Below are 16,673 nucleotides of genomic sequence, written 5' to 3'. Positions count from 1 at the left end.
TTGGAAGGGGCCCGTGTGAATGAGGAAGACTGAGGCTTAAGCTTCATTAGCTTTACAAGTGAATCCACTTCTGTTTGGCAGGCATTGCTAACTGTTCTGCCCAGTGCCAATAGGGTATGAATAAGGTGAGGGTAAAGATGATGGAAAAGGATTTATTAAATGGTAGATGTAATTGACTAAGACAGAAAGTTCTAGTTCTTATTTGACTGGACTTTGAACCACCTGAGGGACACTGTCTTAGTGAACCAAATTTAGCCACACAAAGCCAAGCTCTCTCTAGGCTGTAAGCCTCTTAAGGCCAATATCTTTGTCTCTGTTCTCCTAAATGCCTACCCAAAGCTTGTATCAATGAATGCCCACCAAATGAATAGCTGGAAGACTGTGAATGAGTAAATATGTAAGTAAGGTCATACTCCCATTTTATTTTATTTAAAAATTTTTAATTTAAATTCAACTTAGTTAACATATAGTATATTATTAGTCTTAGCGGTAGAATTTAGTGATTCATCAGTTGCATATAACACCCGGTACTCATTACATCAAGTGCCCTCCTTAATGCTCATCACCCAATTACTCCCCTTACCCACCTCCCCTCCAGCAACCCTCAGTTTATTATAGTTAAGAGTCTCTTATGGTTTTCCTCCCTGTTTTTGTCTTATTTTATTTTTTCTTCCCTTCTCCTATGTTCATCCATTTTGTTTCTTAAATTCCACGTAGGAGTGAAATCATATGTCACATGTCTTTCTCTGACTGACTTATTTCACTTAGCATAATACCCTCTAGTTCCATCCACATTGTTGCAAATGACAAGATTTCATTCTTTTTGATGGCTGAGTAATAGTACATTGTGTGTGTGTGTGTGTGTGTGTGTGTGTATACACATTATATATATTGAATATATACACCACATCTTCTTTATCCATTCATCTATTGATGGACATCTGGGCTTTTTCCATAGTTTGGCTATTGTGGACATTGCTGCTATAAACATTGGGCAGGTGCTCCTTTGAATCACTATTTTTGTATCCTTTGGATAAATACCTCATAGTGTAATTGCTGGGTCATAGGGTAGCTCTGTTTTTAACTTTTTGAGGAACCTCCATAGTGTTTTCCAGAGTGGCTTCACTAGTTCACATTCTCACCAACAGTGTAAGAGGGTTTCCCATTCTTTGCATCCTCCCCAACATCTGTTGTTTCCTGAGTTGTTAATTTTAGCCATTCTGACTGGTGTGAGGTGGTATCTCATTGTGGTTTTCATTTGTAATTCCCTCTTGATGAGTAATGTTGACCATTTTTTCATGTGTCTGTTAGTCATTTCTATGTCTTCTTTGGAGAAATGTCTGTTTATTGTCTTCTGCCCATTTCTTACCTCGATTATTTGTGTTTTAGGTATGGAATTTGAAAAGTTCTTTATAGATTTTGGATTTTGGCCCTTTTATCTGATATGTCATTTGTGAATATCTTCTCCCATTCTGTGGCTGCCTTTTAGTTTTGTTGACTGTTTCCTTTGCTATGCAGAAGTTTTCATTTTGATGAAGTCCCAATAGTTCATTTTTGCTTTTGTTTCCCTTGTCTAACAAGAAGTTGTCATGGCCAAGGTTAAAGAAGTTGCTGCCTGTGTTCTCCTCTAGGATTATATTTGGTCTTCCATCCATTTTAAATTTATTTTTGGGTATGGTGTAAGACAGTGGTCCAGTTTCATTCTTCTGCATGTGGATGTCCGATTTTCCCAATACCATTTGTTGAAAAGACTGTCTTCAACAGTCTCTTGAATATTCTTTCCTGCTTTGTCAAAGATTAGTTGACCATATAGTTGTGGGTCCATTTCTGGGTTTTCTCTTCTGTTCCATTGATCTATGTGTCTGTTTTTGTGCCAGTACCATACTGTCTTGGTGATTACAGCTTTGTAATACAGCTTGAAGTCCAGAACTGTGATGCCTCCAGCTTTGGTTTTCTTTTTCAACATTGCTTTGGCCATTTGGGGTCTTTTGTGGTTCCATACAAATTTTGGAATTGTTTGTTCCAGCTCTGGGAAAAATGCTGATGGTATTTTGATAGGGATTACATTGAGTGTATACATTGCTTTGGGTGCATAGACATTTTAACAATATTTTTTCTTCCAATCTATGAGCAGGGAATGTTTTTCCATTACTTTCTGTCTTCCTTGTTTCTTTCATAAGTGTTCTATAGTTTTCAGAGTACAGACCTTTTATCCCTTTGTTAGGTTTATTCCTTGGTATCTTACGGGTTTTGGTGCGATTGTAAACAGGATTGATTCCTTGATTTCTCTTTCTGCTGTTTCATTGTTAGTGTATAGAAATGCAACAGAGTTCTGTGCATTGATTTTATATCTTGTGACTTTGCTGAATTCCTGTAACAGTTCTAGTAAATTTTGGTGGAGTCTTATGGATTTTCTACATACAGTATCATGTCATCTGTGAAGAGTGAAAGTTTGACTTGGTCTTTTCTGATTTGTATGCATTTTCATTCTTTTTGTTGTCTGATTGCTGAGGCTAGGACCTGTAGTACTATGTTGAACAACAATGGTGAGAGTGGACATCCCTGTTGTGTTCCTGACCTTAGGGGAAAAGCTCAGTTTTTCCCCATTGAGGATGATATTCTCTGTTGGTCTTTCATATACGGCTTCTATAATGCTGAGGTATGTTCCCTTTATACCTACATTTTGGAGGGTTTTTTTTTTTTAATCAAGAAAAAGATGCTGTATTTTGTCAAATGCCTTTTCTGCATCTATTGAGAGGATCATATGGTTCTTCTCCTTTCTTTCATTAATGTGGTGTATCATGTTGGTTGATTTGTGGATATTGAACCACCCCTGCAGCCCAGGAATAAATCCCACTTGGTTGTAGTAAATAATCCTTTTAATGTACTGTTGGATCTTATTAGCTACACACTCCCATTTTAGATAAAGAGTCATTGTTCACCATCTCCAAAGGACTCTGAAAAATGTTTTGAGCTATGTAAAGAAAGGCTCCATATAAATGCATTATTGAAGCATGGACAACCAGATTCTGCCAGTGGGCTACTGAAAGTCATACTTCTTATTGGATAACCAGAAATACTCTAGGCATTTCTAGAACACTAGGCCATATTCTAAAGCAAATATTTAAAAAAAATTTTAAATGGGCTCCACACTCAGCTTGAACTGTGGGGCTTGAACTCACAAACTTGAGATCAACACCTCAGCTAAGATCGAGAGTCAGATGCTTAACTGGCTGAGCCGCCCAGGCTCCCTAAAGGCAAATATTTTTTAAAGGGACTGTTTTTCTCTTCTGGTTTCCACAGGTGTTGTTGTCATATACCCAGAAAATGCCAGACAGTGTGTTATGTGATCTACTTCTTTACCTTCTCTCTGGCTATTGTTACCTTAAGTTGATCTTTTAAATTCTTTATTTCCTGGCAATTACATTTAAAACTTTAGATCCTGAGTAAAGTAGAACATGACAGAATTCATGCAGAGAATCAAAGCTGAGTCTAGAGCATTCTTTTTTGAAGAAAAATGCTGCACTGTACGTGATGAACTCACCTGATGCTTCCTATACTCTGATGGGGGTCAGTAGGTGCAGTGTAGAAATTGAACTGATGTGGGAGGAGTGTCACCCACATGTTTGATTTGTTGTGAAATAGACGAGGATCAGGTTTGCGTGAGAGACATGTTATACATATTGGGGTTGGCCTATGTTAGGAAGTGTATAGTTTTGATTTAACTTTTATTCTCATGACCTTGAGGATAAATCTGAAGTAGGGTCAGGCAGGTGAGAAGGCTCTAAATTCAAAGTCAAGAGGCTAGGGTTCAAGTCTCATTTTCATCTCTAATTGGTTGTAAGATTGTGAGCAAGATACCTAATCTCTCCATGTCTCCCTAATTCTGGCTGTCTTCAATCTGCAGAAAGAGACTAATAATGCCTATCCTACGTTGCTATGGATCTGAGCTCATAAAACATTGCTCATAAAAGGTCTTAGAAAGTTTAGAGTGACTTTGAGTTGAGCATCTGTGATTCCATTATATAACCACGTAACATTACAATTTCCTCATTTTCAAGCTAAGAAGATAGATTTTTAGTGGAAAATTCAATGTTCTTTCTACCATACCAGGGAATATCATCAATATTATTAATTTGTAATTAAGATGGCATTAAAAATAGAAGTAACCCAATCCCTTTTTTGTTCAGGTTCACTTCAATGAGAAAAGCATACAAAACAAAAATCTTGGCAAATCTATAGAAAGAAGCCCACTTTGGCCCAAGATGACTGCAACTCTTGAGGTAAAGCTGCTGAACTGCTAACAGTGAGTGACTGATGTCTGACAGATGACATGGACACTCAATGTGGAAGACAATGGGTGTCATTCTCTGGATTATAATCATAGATAGTAGTAGATGTCCTGAAAATTTGGCATGATCGTCTTTTTGATGATGTGAACTAACCGACTGGCATTCTCCTGAATTAAACTAATAATATCAACTCCCTTAATGTGATGGGGTTATTGTTTTCCCTCTAGAGGATGAAGATGCTTTAGAACAAGGCCAGATAGTAAGGTTTTGTGGGCCATGTGATTTCTGTCGAAACAACTCAACTCTGCTTTTGTAATGCAAAAACAGACAAGACAATATGTAAACAAAAGGGTATAGCTATATTTCAACTTTATTTACATAGTTGGTGTGGGCTAGATTTGGTTCAAAGGTCATAGTTTGCTGACTCCCTGCTTTAGAATATCATTAAGATATCATCAAATTCTGGGTCTCCTCATCCCTTGGCTGTATATACTATATTGCTGGCCTCAGTTTTTAGCACAGTTCTAACCCTACAGCTAAGCAAACATAGAAGGTACCAGATCCCGGAGAAACCATCAAGCCAGGTGGCCATTTGGGCAGACACTTCATATTCCAACATGGCTATTCAAAACCTCACACCTTTCTCAAAGTGATTTTTGTAAAATAAAGCATTGTTTAAAATATAATACTTAAGTCTTAAAAATAAGCCAGAGTATTTATTCTCCAGAGTAAAACTACTGTTTTGATGGGAAGGAAGGAAAAGTGCTTTCTAGCTTCTAGAAATGAGTTGCTAAAGTGCATCCCAGGGCTGACTTCCTATTTATAAGTGATCAAACTTGCCTTTTGTTTTCCCATAATAGACGTCAACTCATTTCCAAAGTTAATTGCTGTTCTAAGTCAAAGATCACCTACTAGTTCAACTTATTCTCTTTATGACTCTTTCTTTCATTCTAGTGTATATGGAAATGGAGGGAAACACTGTCAGAAACCTACAGAAGGGCATTTTAAACTCTGGATCTCCATTTTTTTATACTTGATTAAATAGCTCATTCTCAACCTGGGAAATACCAACCCTTCACTGTGTAAAACGGGCTAGAATGGAATGGAAGGTGAAACAAGTCTTTCACTCCTAGTGAAACTAGGAGTTTACTTCTGAAACTATGGATTTTGAGATGTTTGGGTGGGTTTGAAGTGGAGTCTCTTCTCCCCTTCAGGAATTCCTGAACCACTTCAGGAATTTCAGTTCCCTGAAATTTCTCCATCTAAAAAATGGTTCAATATCTGCTTCATAGAATTGATCTATAGTGAGTGGCAAATATTAGATATTCAATAAGTGTTAGTTTCTTCAGTTTTTCCACATCCCCCTGTATGCCCCAAATTGTATTTGCTTGCTCTATTCTGAGAGTGTTTGTTTGCTTTTTATACTCTCATGTATATTCCCATGAACTGCCCCTGGGTGTAATATAAGTGTATTCATACATAGAAGGCATGTAAGGAAAAAGGTCCCTGAATAAGGAAAGACTGATGGTAGGAAAATTGATTGAACAGAAAGAAATCACAATTCCCAGAGTAGTTCAGGGTCAGAAAATTCATTTGGCTTATTTTCTTTTGGAAAAAGGAGCCTTCAGGTATGGTTTAAACAAGTACAACATAAGCTTTTTGAGAGCAGAGAATTTGTCAGTTACATCCACCAGTGTTTAGCACTGCTCTTGGCATTAGGTGAGTATGCAATTAATACTTGTTTTCTCAACTAATAACTAAGCATACTTAGATTTGATTCACGTTTGTATTAACTACAGGAAGTTCCTGGAGTTTTGCATAGGAAAGGAACAGGGATTTTAAGATTGGACAAAGATCGCACCATTTATACATTATTTACCTTCAAGTACACAATTTGTGAAATGACTGTGCAAATTCCCTGATATGAAAATTGATCTGGAATTGGTCGGGGGAAAGTCAAATACCTATTCTGGGCCAGTTTCTGGCAGATACCGTATTTTCCAACAAAATTCCCTTTCGTTTCATTTTCCTTTTGGAAAGAAATCCCACTGTTGCTCAGAACTTAGGGTATCAGCATGGTTTTAGGTGTGACAGGGTAAAGAGTAGTGGATGCAATGGGGTAAGAGGACCAGGAGATCTCTGTCTTTCTATGTGCTGTAAAAGTGTGAGACAAGAGGAGCACTAGCATATAACATAGTTCACATACCTGAAAACATCATCATGTGTTGAAAATTCCAGGGGATCTTCTGTTTCCGGCCCAGATTCAGAAGGAAGGAGAGGGGATATATGTTGCAGGCTCTGGCAACAAAAATTGCGAGCTACAGATAAGCACAGGGAAACATTGAGGAAAATGTTGCTGCAATGAGGCTGCGAGTCCTTGAGCTTTAACTATTACGTTCTCAAGCTTCTCTATTTTATGGCCCAGAAAATGGGGATAAATATGTCAATACGTGTATGTCCAACTTGCTTCCAAAATTCATCTTTAAATGTCAATTTCTTTCCAGAAATAGCAGAGAACTCTGCTTTTCTTTGAATATCTACTTGGTTTAGAATTGTTAACCCCATACCATTTCAATCACTGTAAATTTTCTCAGCACATTTATGTTGCTGATGACCGACTCTTTGCTCAACTCTGCTGCAAAATGTGAGGCAGAGCTGGAGCATTATCTTCTCAAGCAGCACTTTAGAAAGGATAAATGTACTTCTGCTCATGATTGCCATCTTACTATCCATCAGTTTATACTCCCTGACTCTGGCAAGCTTCACTTACTTTTTCTCTTAGTGGATTTAATTTTGACAGGAATTGCCTGTCTAAATGTATAATACAACTCTTTCTTTAGGAAGATTTTTGCTGAAGTCCAAGCTTTACAGGTTAAAATCTCCAAAAGTACTGGTGGTAGTCATCTCTCCCCTTTCATCACCCAGGACTTCGTCCCTGAGAGTCTGTAGATTCTAGTTTGTCCTCATATGGGATGGAGTTATGTGGGAAGAGGGAGCTTCCATCTAAGATGTAGGTTTTGGATGAGATTGGGAGTGTTCAGTGAAAAGAAGACAGTAGGCAAATGCAGGTGCTTACCGGAACAGGGCTTACAGAAGAAGGGTCAGCTCTCCTGGCTGTCAGGATCACATGCCTATGATCTGATGGGGCATCTGCCCATCTTCCAAATGACAAAAGTTGCTGACTGTCCTTGGGTCATCCCTAACAGCTCAGTGTCTCATCAAATAGACAACCATTGCTACTGGGGAATGCTCTCACCCCAGGCCTAGAGCTACAAAAGTCCTCTGCTTTAGAAGGGAGGTCTAGATTTTATCTGTTATTTTACTTAAAAGAAAGCGTGATCTTATTAAAATAAACTCACACGTACACTTACATAGGACATTGAAATCACATCTATAATGCTAATTTCATCTGATCTTTACTCTGTGTATCTTATTTTCAAAGTCCTCACTGGAAAAGAGATTTTACCATCTTGTGATGAAAATATTTCTAAAGCTTAATAATCCTGGCTATATTTGGATACACTCTAATGCAGATTAAGTATTTTTCTCTGTAAAGAATGGACTGATATATTTTTATGTAAATGATTCATAGTTTAAAAACATACTTTGAATATTCAGGAAATAAATATATTTTGAATATTCATTTTTTGGGTATTCTCTTCTCCTTCAGTTTTCCCCCTTTATTTCTCTCAGTATTTTACAAATTTCTTATCTTGAAATAGAAGCATTTAATAAAGGTCCCAATTTCTTAGGATCTTTTCCCTCCTACTAGAAATTACTTATCTGCCATGAATTTGAGACTTGCAATAAACTTGAGGAAATTACTTTAACCATTTAACAGAATAATCAGTAAAAGTTAGTAGTTTGCTCTTTTGCCTCATCACTCCATGTTCTGTATTTCAAAGGATACAAAGGCTCCGAGTATAAAAAGAGCATTAAAGATATGATTCTGGAACGTGAACAGCGCCAGGCCCATGTAACAGAAGATGACATTTTCAGCCAAGAAGTTCATAAATTCAAACAACTGAAAACAAAACAGAAACCAAAACCCATTAATTATGACTCAGGTTTGAATCCGCTTCATATCTTGTAACTGTTTTGGTAAGTGGATAGTCCTCTTGGTTCTGGGAAGGCCACACATTGGCCTTGTGCTCTGTTTCTGGAAGGGTACAGGGCCCCTGGCTACCCTGTCAACGTCCTCTGACTCTACCCTGGCTCTCCACCCAGTGACAGATGTGGCAGCCATGTCAACATCCCATCTTCCTTTCCGGCTGCAAGGCTGCTAGAAATATACCTGGGTATATTAGCCAGCACGATCCTCCATGGAACAATTCCTACTAGGATGATAGAAAATTCCTTGTTTATAGAAATCTATGTGATTGCTTAAGGTGTAGCATAGGAAAGGATGCAAAGATTGGTTAGCTTCTTCTGACATTACTCAGTAGATGCCCTTGAGTTCCTAGGCTCTGAAAACTTTTCAAAAAAAGTTTTAGCTAAATTACCTTCCTCAGACAGGCAGAAGGGACAAACTTTGAAAACTCGGAAACTTGGAATAAGAATGAATGTCAATTATATTTCAACATTAGAATGATCAGTATATTTCAAACCCCAGACAATGAGACTCATTAAATTGACTGATGTAGGTATATCCATTAAATGTCTACAATTTCTAGCTGGTAAAAAGAAAATGATTAATCCCAGGGATCAGTTTATGCAATGAGAACACAATAGATACATCAAATTCAGTCAGAGGAATGGAGTAATAACATGCTATGCAGAGGGATGCTCCCAAGAGTTATTCTTAGATCATTAACTAAACAATTTAAGTTGAGCATGAAAAACGTTCTCTAACTTCCGGATTAGAAGTAAAAGGGAAATGTGTCCAGGGGCTACAACAAACACACATTTAGAAGAGACTTTAGTTTATGTTCCAGAATTTTCATTTGGAAGTTTCTGAAACTTCATTCTCAGCCCTACATAAATCACCATGTTAGGTAAACGTCTCTGGAGGCATTTCTCTTGACTTTTTAAGGACTCATTATTTTTTCATGTAATGTATTTACAGCCTCACAAATAATGCCCAATACCTGCTTACCGGCAGTTGACAGGAAGAAAAGCAGAATCTTGTCAGAAACATTATTTAAAGCCAGTAATAGAAATAAAGGTTTAAAAAAGACACAGCTCCTGTGGTACAAGACGGTCTTTCTGCAGTGGCAGCGATCATCAATTATCCTGAGGACTTGTTTCACATTCTAGACCAGCTCATCTTAACAAACACCCAAATAACCACAAAAACTTGAGAACATGGGAGAAAATATAGGGGATGGGGAACACTTTGCTACCTTCTCATATCTTTATTTTTTCAAAAAGTGAGATTTGGCTACTGTCTTAATCCGTTCAGCCTGCCATAACAAAATACTATAGACTGGCTGTTTAAAACCACTGAGATTTATTTCCCATAGTTCTGGAAGCTGAAAAGTCCAAGATCAAAAGGTCATGTCAGCCAGTTAAGTTCTGGTGAGAATCCTCTTCCTGGTTTGCTAACAGCAGCCTGCTCGCTGTATCCTCACATGGCAGAGAGCTCTCTCCCATGTCTCTTTTGTAAGGGCACTAATTCCATTCATGAAGCCTCCACCCTCATTACCTAATCAGCTCCCCAGAGCCCTACCTCTACATACCACCACATTGGAGGTTAGGACTTCAACATATGAGTTTGGTCGAGGGAGGGGCACAAACGTTCAGCTATGGTGCAGCTACCCAATTTTTAACATTAACAAACACATGCAAGATTAAATTCATAGAGCCTCTTCTCCTATCCCCCATCCCAAGTACTGTAGAGGGAACATTTTGCCATCTAGGATCCATTTAGCCTCTCCTTGATGGTCACACTCCACTTTCCCTCTGGGGCTCTCCTTCTTCCCCACTCTCAGCTCACACGTTGAAACCTCTATAGCTCAGATCTGGAATATATGATTTAGGACTAAACCACTCAAATCAATGCACTTCTCTAGCCAGCCTGTTTGGTTCAGAAATGGGTGAGGTGCATTCAGACCCAAAGAAATACAATGAGACCTGGCAGGAAATGCTGGGACAAAGACTTTTCACAGTGTGAGAAAGTAGGATGCAGACTAAGGAGCTGTTGCTAGCCATCTTGTGATCACAGGGGAAATAGCTGCCTGAAAGGGAAGCCATGTCCTGACGACACTGCTTAATCTGTACTCAGCCTCCCCCAAAGAAAATCTACCCTCAGACTATTGAATTAAAAAGACCAAGAAATCACTTTTTTTTCCGAGGTGAGGTTTCTATCACTTAAAATGATATATATTCCTTCCCAGTCCTGTACCAGTTTAACAAAAAACAAAACAAAACAAAATAAAACAAAACAAAAAACACCTCCCTGGCTCAATATGGGTCATAACAAAAAGGGTAAGGGATCAACTTTTTGACTTTCTTCAGATAGCAGCAGTCAGTTGCCCCTGTCCACCCCCACCCCTAATTCCACCCCCCCTTTCAATCTATTCCTCACATTAAAGGGAAATTTTTTTTTTCTTTTTCTATTGGTTGTTGAGATGTGATGGGATTTTGTCCTATACATTTTACATGGAGACCCATGGTATCAAATATTTGTTTAGAGATTTGTTTCCTTTGGAATACTCAGGATTTTAACTTGTAGTCACTCAGGTTATCAAAATCTAGCACTGGCCAAAATTACAAGTAACTGTTTATATACACATTGCACAGAAGTTCCATTTTCCATTTAGGTCCATTTCTGGACCTGTTGTTTGTTTCTATTGTTATCTATTCCTCTACCAATTACCATGTCTTTGTAAATAATGTAGATCCATAATATATTATAATATTCTATGGATTTAGATTTTTTCCATACTCTACCTTCTTCTGAGTCTTTCTATTTTTGCATGTTAAAAAAAATGGTTTTTTATGCTTAGTTGCTTAGAAAAATGTATAAATCATATGTTTACAATTTCAGATTAAACAAGAGGATATTACCAGCATCCCAGAATTACTCTCGTTCCCCTTCCCACTATACTTCCACACCTCAATGCACTGCTATTAGCTCTTCCATCATCACAAATTACCTTTCCTTCAGTTAAATAAGAATGGAATCAGACAATATATTCTCCTTTGTATTCGTCATCTTTTACTCAACATTATGTTTGTGAGATTCTTCATATTGTTGTGTATAGAAGTAGTTCGTTTTTTAAAATTATACGAATATATCACCATTTATTTATTCATTCTACTACTGGTAAACATGTGGGTTGTTTCCATTTTGGGGCTATGATGAATTTTGCTGCTGTATATATGTGTCTATATTTCTGTGGAATCGTCGGGACATAGTGCCAAGCAGTTTTCCAAGTTGGTAGCTCCAACTTGCACTCCATCAGCAGTCCTTGCTGACTCGCATTCTTGTCAACACCTGGTTTTGTTGCCTTTTTTTTTTTTTAATTAACTCTTTGCCTCCTCACATTGCCATTAGAACTTATTAGGGATCAACTTGTCCTTTTCCACAAAAATAAATCACTGGCATTTTAGTTGGAGCTGCATTAAATTTATAGAGAAATTTGGATAGAATGCATGTTTTTACAATATTGAAATTTGAATCCGTGAACATCACATATCCTTATTAAAGATTTTGGTTTTCTTTAATTTCTCTTTGTATTTTTTGCATAAAGATTTTGCATATTTTTGTTTAGATTTATTCCTAGATATTTGCTGTTTTTTTGTTACTTTTGTAAATGGTACCCTTTTCAAAGTTCATTTTCTAATTGTTGCTAGATACACCTATTATACAATCAATTTTTTATTGATCTTATATTCAGGGTCTTACTAAATTTATTCAATAATTCTCATAGTTTATTGGTAGATTCTTTTGGATTTTCACAATCATGTTGTTTTCAAATAAGGATATTTTGTTTTTTCCTTTCCATTCATTATACATTTTGCTTCTTTTTTTCTTGCCTGATTACACTTGTTAGGTAATACATGTCTAGTGCAGTGTGGAATAAAAGTGGTGATGGGGCATCTTTGTCTTATTCCTAGTCTTAAAGGAAAAATTTTCAATATTTTTCTACTAACTTCATAGAAACTCCTTAAACAGATTAAATAAGTTCCTTCTATTCCTAATCTACTAGGAATAGATATTTTAAGAAAACAAGCATGTGTTTATTCTTATCAAATGCTTTTTTTTTTTTACCTATTAAGATGATCATATGGTATTTTTTTCTTTCATTGCTTTAAGGTACTTAATTACATTAATTGATTTCCAAATGCTAAAACAATCTTGCAGTCCTGCAATAAACTCGACTTGGTCATGATGCATTATCCTTTTTTATACACCACTAGAATAAATTTGCTAATATTAAGATTTTTGTGTCTATATCACAAAAGACTATCTTATAATGCTCCTTTTTTGCATAGTCTTTACCAGGTTGTATTATTAAAGTTACTGAAGTTTGATAAAACACGTTTCTGTTCTCTTCTTTTAAACACTTAGAAGAATTCTGGGCTTGGAGTTTTCTTTGTTGGAAGATGTTTAACTACAGATACAATTATTCTAATAGATAATAGATTTTCTATTTATTTCTATTTAGATTTTCTATTTATTTCTGTATTAGTTTCAGTGAGTTGTGTTTGCCGTTACATCTAAATTTTCACATGTACTGGGATACAGTTGTTTGTAATATCTTCAAACATGTCTGTAGTTATGTCTTTCCCCCCAATACTGATAACTTGTGTCTTTTCTTCCTGATAAATCTTGTTAGAGAGTTATCAATTTCATGAATGCTTCCAAGAAGAAATTTGGCTTTGTTGATTTTTCTGTATTCTATTTTCCCCTACCCATTTCATTTATTTCTCTATTATTTTTATTATTTCTTGTCTTCAACATACTTTAGTTTACTTTGCTTTTATTTGGTATCTTGGCCTTTCAAGTCCTGGATGATGTGGTACTTGTCAATTCTTTTGAACACCTGCTTTTCTGCTTTCTTTATCTAACTTTTCTGGCTACTTTCTAAAGGACAGCTGTTTTGACATCAGTGATCCCGCATAGCAAGCTCTTCTTGCATGTTTATTTTTTTAGGTGAATAATATCATTTTTTCAATTTCCTACCCAAAGTTTTATGGTATTTTATTTTGTAACACACAGAATATATGTATATCAATTTAGAGAAAATGACAATTTTATAATATCATTGGGGGAAAATATAGATTGTTGACAAAGACTGTAGAAAAATTTGACTGATTTGGAAAAAAATAATCAAAACTAAAGATGGATTCCTAACTCACTCCTTATAGCCAAATAAATTCCAGAAGAATTGATAATTTAAATACAAAAACAGAACCTATTTATGAATGTATTCAAGAAACTACTAGTAATTTTGTATATGATTTTTCAATCAAGAAATTTTATAGTGTATTTATATTAGCCAAAGCCTGGAAACAAATATCTATAATATAAGAAATGGTTGAATAAATTATGTACATTCATATAATAGAATAAATTTTATGATGTTCTATACATGCTGATATAGAAAGATAGCCAAGATCATGGTTAAATCATAAAAAGTGAGTTAAAGAAATAAAGGATTTGTTGTGTATGAATAAATCCATATACACATAACTTTTACTTCACCTTATGGATATTGACATTGTGTCATTATTTGCCATGAACTTGTATTAATTTCATAGTTTATAAAACTAGATTAAGTTAGAACAAGAATTTTAAAGTTGAATAAAAAGTTTTCCAAATGTTTTCTTTTTCAAGCCTTTCTCAAACTTTCATCTTTTTATTTTGGGGAGGTTATTGAGCATTCTTGCACATTTCTAATATTTTTCTTATTTTGTTTAAAATTATTTTTGAGTGAGGAAAAATACAAACCTCAATGATAAAAACACTTATCTTTTTGGGGAATTACTTTTTCAGTAATTTCTTTTTCATAGATCTGTAGATGTATAGACAACATGCATAATGTTATATAAATCTGACCATATTTTTTATGAAATTAATTAACTTAATAATATTTCATAAATCTCTTTCCATGGCAATAAACTTGGATCTACTAAACAATTTTTAATGGCAGCAAAATATCCCTTTGTATTTTCCTACTGAATTTTATTTCACGTACCCATAATTGGACATTTGGTTGTTTCTAGATTGTTCCCTTTTAAACAATGCTGCATTAAGCACCTTTATACAAACACCTCTCCCCAATTGAGTGATTACTCCTTAGGTAATTCCTAGACATGAGCTACTTCTGTCAAAGGGTATACATTAATTTTTCTTTTTCAACATACTACCAGTCTGCCCTTCAGAAAGAATATGCCAATTTGCATCTCTAATAATGGTGCAGAGGGTGCCCTTTCCCCACATGCTTGCCAAAAGTCGTTTTTATCAATTTTTAAAAACCGTTGACAATCTGATAGACTCACTTATTCTAAATTGTAGATGGTTATTAGCATTTTAAAAAAGGTTCCCTTCATAGCAAGGCAGCAGCACTGATTAGCACTCCTTTGTCTATTTATATCATGTGACAACATTCCTCTGAATGAACAGGCTTCATAATTTCCTTCTTGGAGCACTTAATGAAAATGTGTGGGTGAATTCAATTTTGTTTCACGTGCAAAAATCTCCTGAAGACATGTTTCAAAAGGAGAATCTACATTAAGTTCACTCTGACAGAAGCATCTAATTTGACCAACAGGAAGGCATTGCCTGAATCTGACCCAGAGTAGTTAATTACTGAGGGAATAGATTTATTGGTCAGTTTTGGAACAAACAAACAAACCTCAAACCTCCACTTCCAAACCAATAATAATAATAATAACAACAACAACAACAAATGTCAAACTAGTGGATTCAGGATCAGTATTCACTATAAATTATCTCACATCTACTTCATCCTCACTCAGGATCAATGAAAAAAAACTTGACTCAACATTTTATTTATCCAGTACAGTAATCAACATTTGTTTTATTTCCATTAATTCTGGGTTTGTGAGCCTTTGGAGAGAACCCAACTTAAGTAATCTCTGCTTAGCAAAGCTTTTATTCAGGAAAATAAAAAGCAAGTTAATAGTGCAAAGAAGACTAGGGAAATACTTAAACTACAGAAAAGGACAATCAGTGTTTAAAAACTCTGAGAGTTCATGGTAACCATTCATATGTTAATTAAACAACTTAAATAAAGTTTAAACAACTCAGTAAACCATGTTCTCTGAAGACTTACTAGATGTTATATTTTTTTTAGTATAAGTTATTTACTGTACTTACTAGAAAGTAAAAAAAAAATCGTATCTATTTTATAAAATCACATCACTAATGCTGATTGGCTTCTTTCTCCTATTAGTAAAAGAATGAAACTTTACCATATAGAGAAATATTACAGCAGTTCATTATGTTGTACCCTGCTTCACTAAAACCAATTAAATTCACATGGATTCCTCAGCACAGCTTTTATTTGGCATAGTACAGTTTGACACAACCTACTGACTTTCATCTACTCCTCTAAGTAATACACTGAAATCCATTTTAATTGTGAGGTGAAAGAACCTACAAAAGTGTAATAAAAAGGAAAGGAAAGGAAGAACTAAAAATGCCCTTTTATTTTCTCCGTAATTTTGATCCAGGATTAATTTTTTTGTTTGTTTTAAAATTTGTTTTTCTTCCTAACCGGAAGATTTCTTCAAAGAATATCTCAGATTTCATTTTTTATATACTATTGAGTATATCTATATTTTGAACAAGCTGGGGTATAAATGAATAATTTTTATTCCTGTATTGGGGGATTTGCAAACAAACATTACAATATATTTTACTGGAATTGTAACTTTTGCTTCTGCAATTCTAATATTTGCTTAGTCCCAGTCCTGAGGAAATTTGTTCATGGTAAATCCAATAATTCCTATGGGCTTTAGAGGTAGCATAAGAGATGAATTGTACTGAAGACCTGTGAACTTTACAGCAAGGATGTAAATGATCTAAAAGCTTTATTGCCAGTCATGGTCATGGTTCCTAGACTGCAGCCTCTCTTTTGAAGCTGTAGATTTATAATTACATGTAGGTACAACTGCAATCCTTTGAGATTCTTCTAAATTTAGGACATTGTAATAATAGCAGTATTACTACTCCTAAAATAGTAATAATACTAACGGAACTAATATTTTTTAGGATTTAAATTATGCTAAGGAATGTGTTAAAGGCTTTTACTTTAAAATTTTTTAACAATTTATGTTATAGTGACAACTATAAACTCATAAACTGATAATTTTATTTCCATTTTACATTTTGGGAAGCTGCACTCAATGGTATTAATGCACTTGCCAACATAAAACACAATAAAGGAAAGAACTGAGCTGTCTTGG

The 16,673-nt window shown here is 35.4% G+C and overlaps 1 protein-coding gene across 2 annotated transcripts in view; it reads right to left on the bottom strand.

Annotated features, from left to right (window-relative positions):
- Positions 1–16,673, bottom strand: part of SLC9A9 (solute carrier family 9 member A9) — a 549,652-nt gene that overhangs the window by 221,902 nt on the left and 311,077 nt on the right. For both annotated transcript variants that reach the window (XM_026497205.4, XM_026497204.4), the window contains exons 10-11: positions 8,203–8,316; positions 6,499–6,610 (exon numbers count right to left, since the gene is read on the bottom strand). In XM_026497205.4, the coding sequence (XP_026352990.1) occupies positions 6,499–6,610; positions 8,203–8,316 (226 nt within the window). The remainder of the gene's footprint in view (positions 1–6,498; positions 6,611–8,202; positions 8,317–16,673) is intronic.

Source organism: Ursus arctos, unplaced genomic scaffold (genome assembly GCF_023065955.2).
Source record: "Ursus arctos isolate Adak ecotype North America unplaced genomic scaffold, UrsArc2.0 scaffold_20, whole genome shotgun sequence".
Taxonomy (NCBI): Eukaryota; Metazoa; Chordata; class Mammalia; order Carnivora; family Ursidae; genus Ursus; species Ursus arctos.
This window is presented reverse-complemented; position numbering and strand designations above follow the sequence as displayed.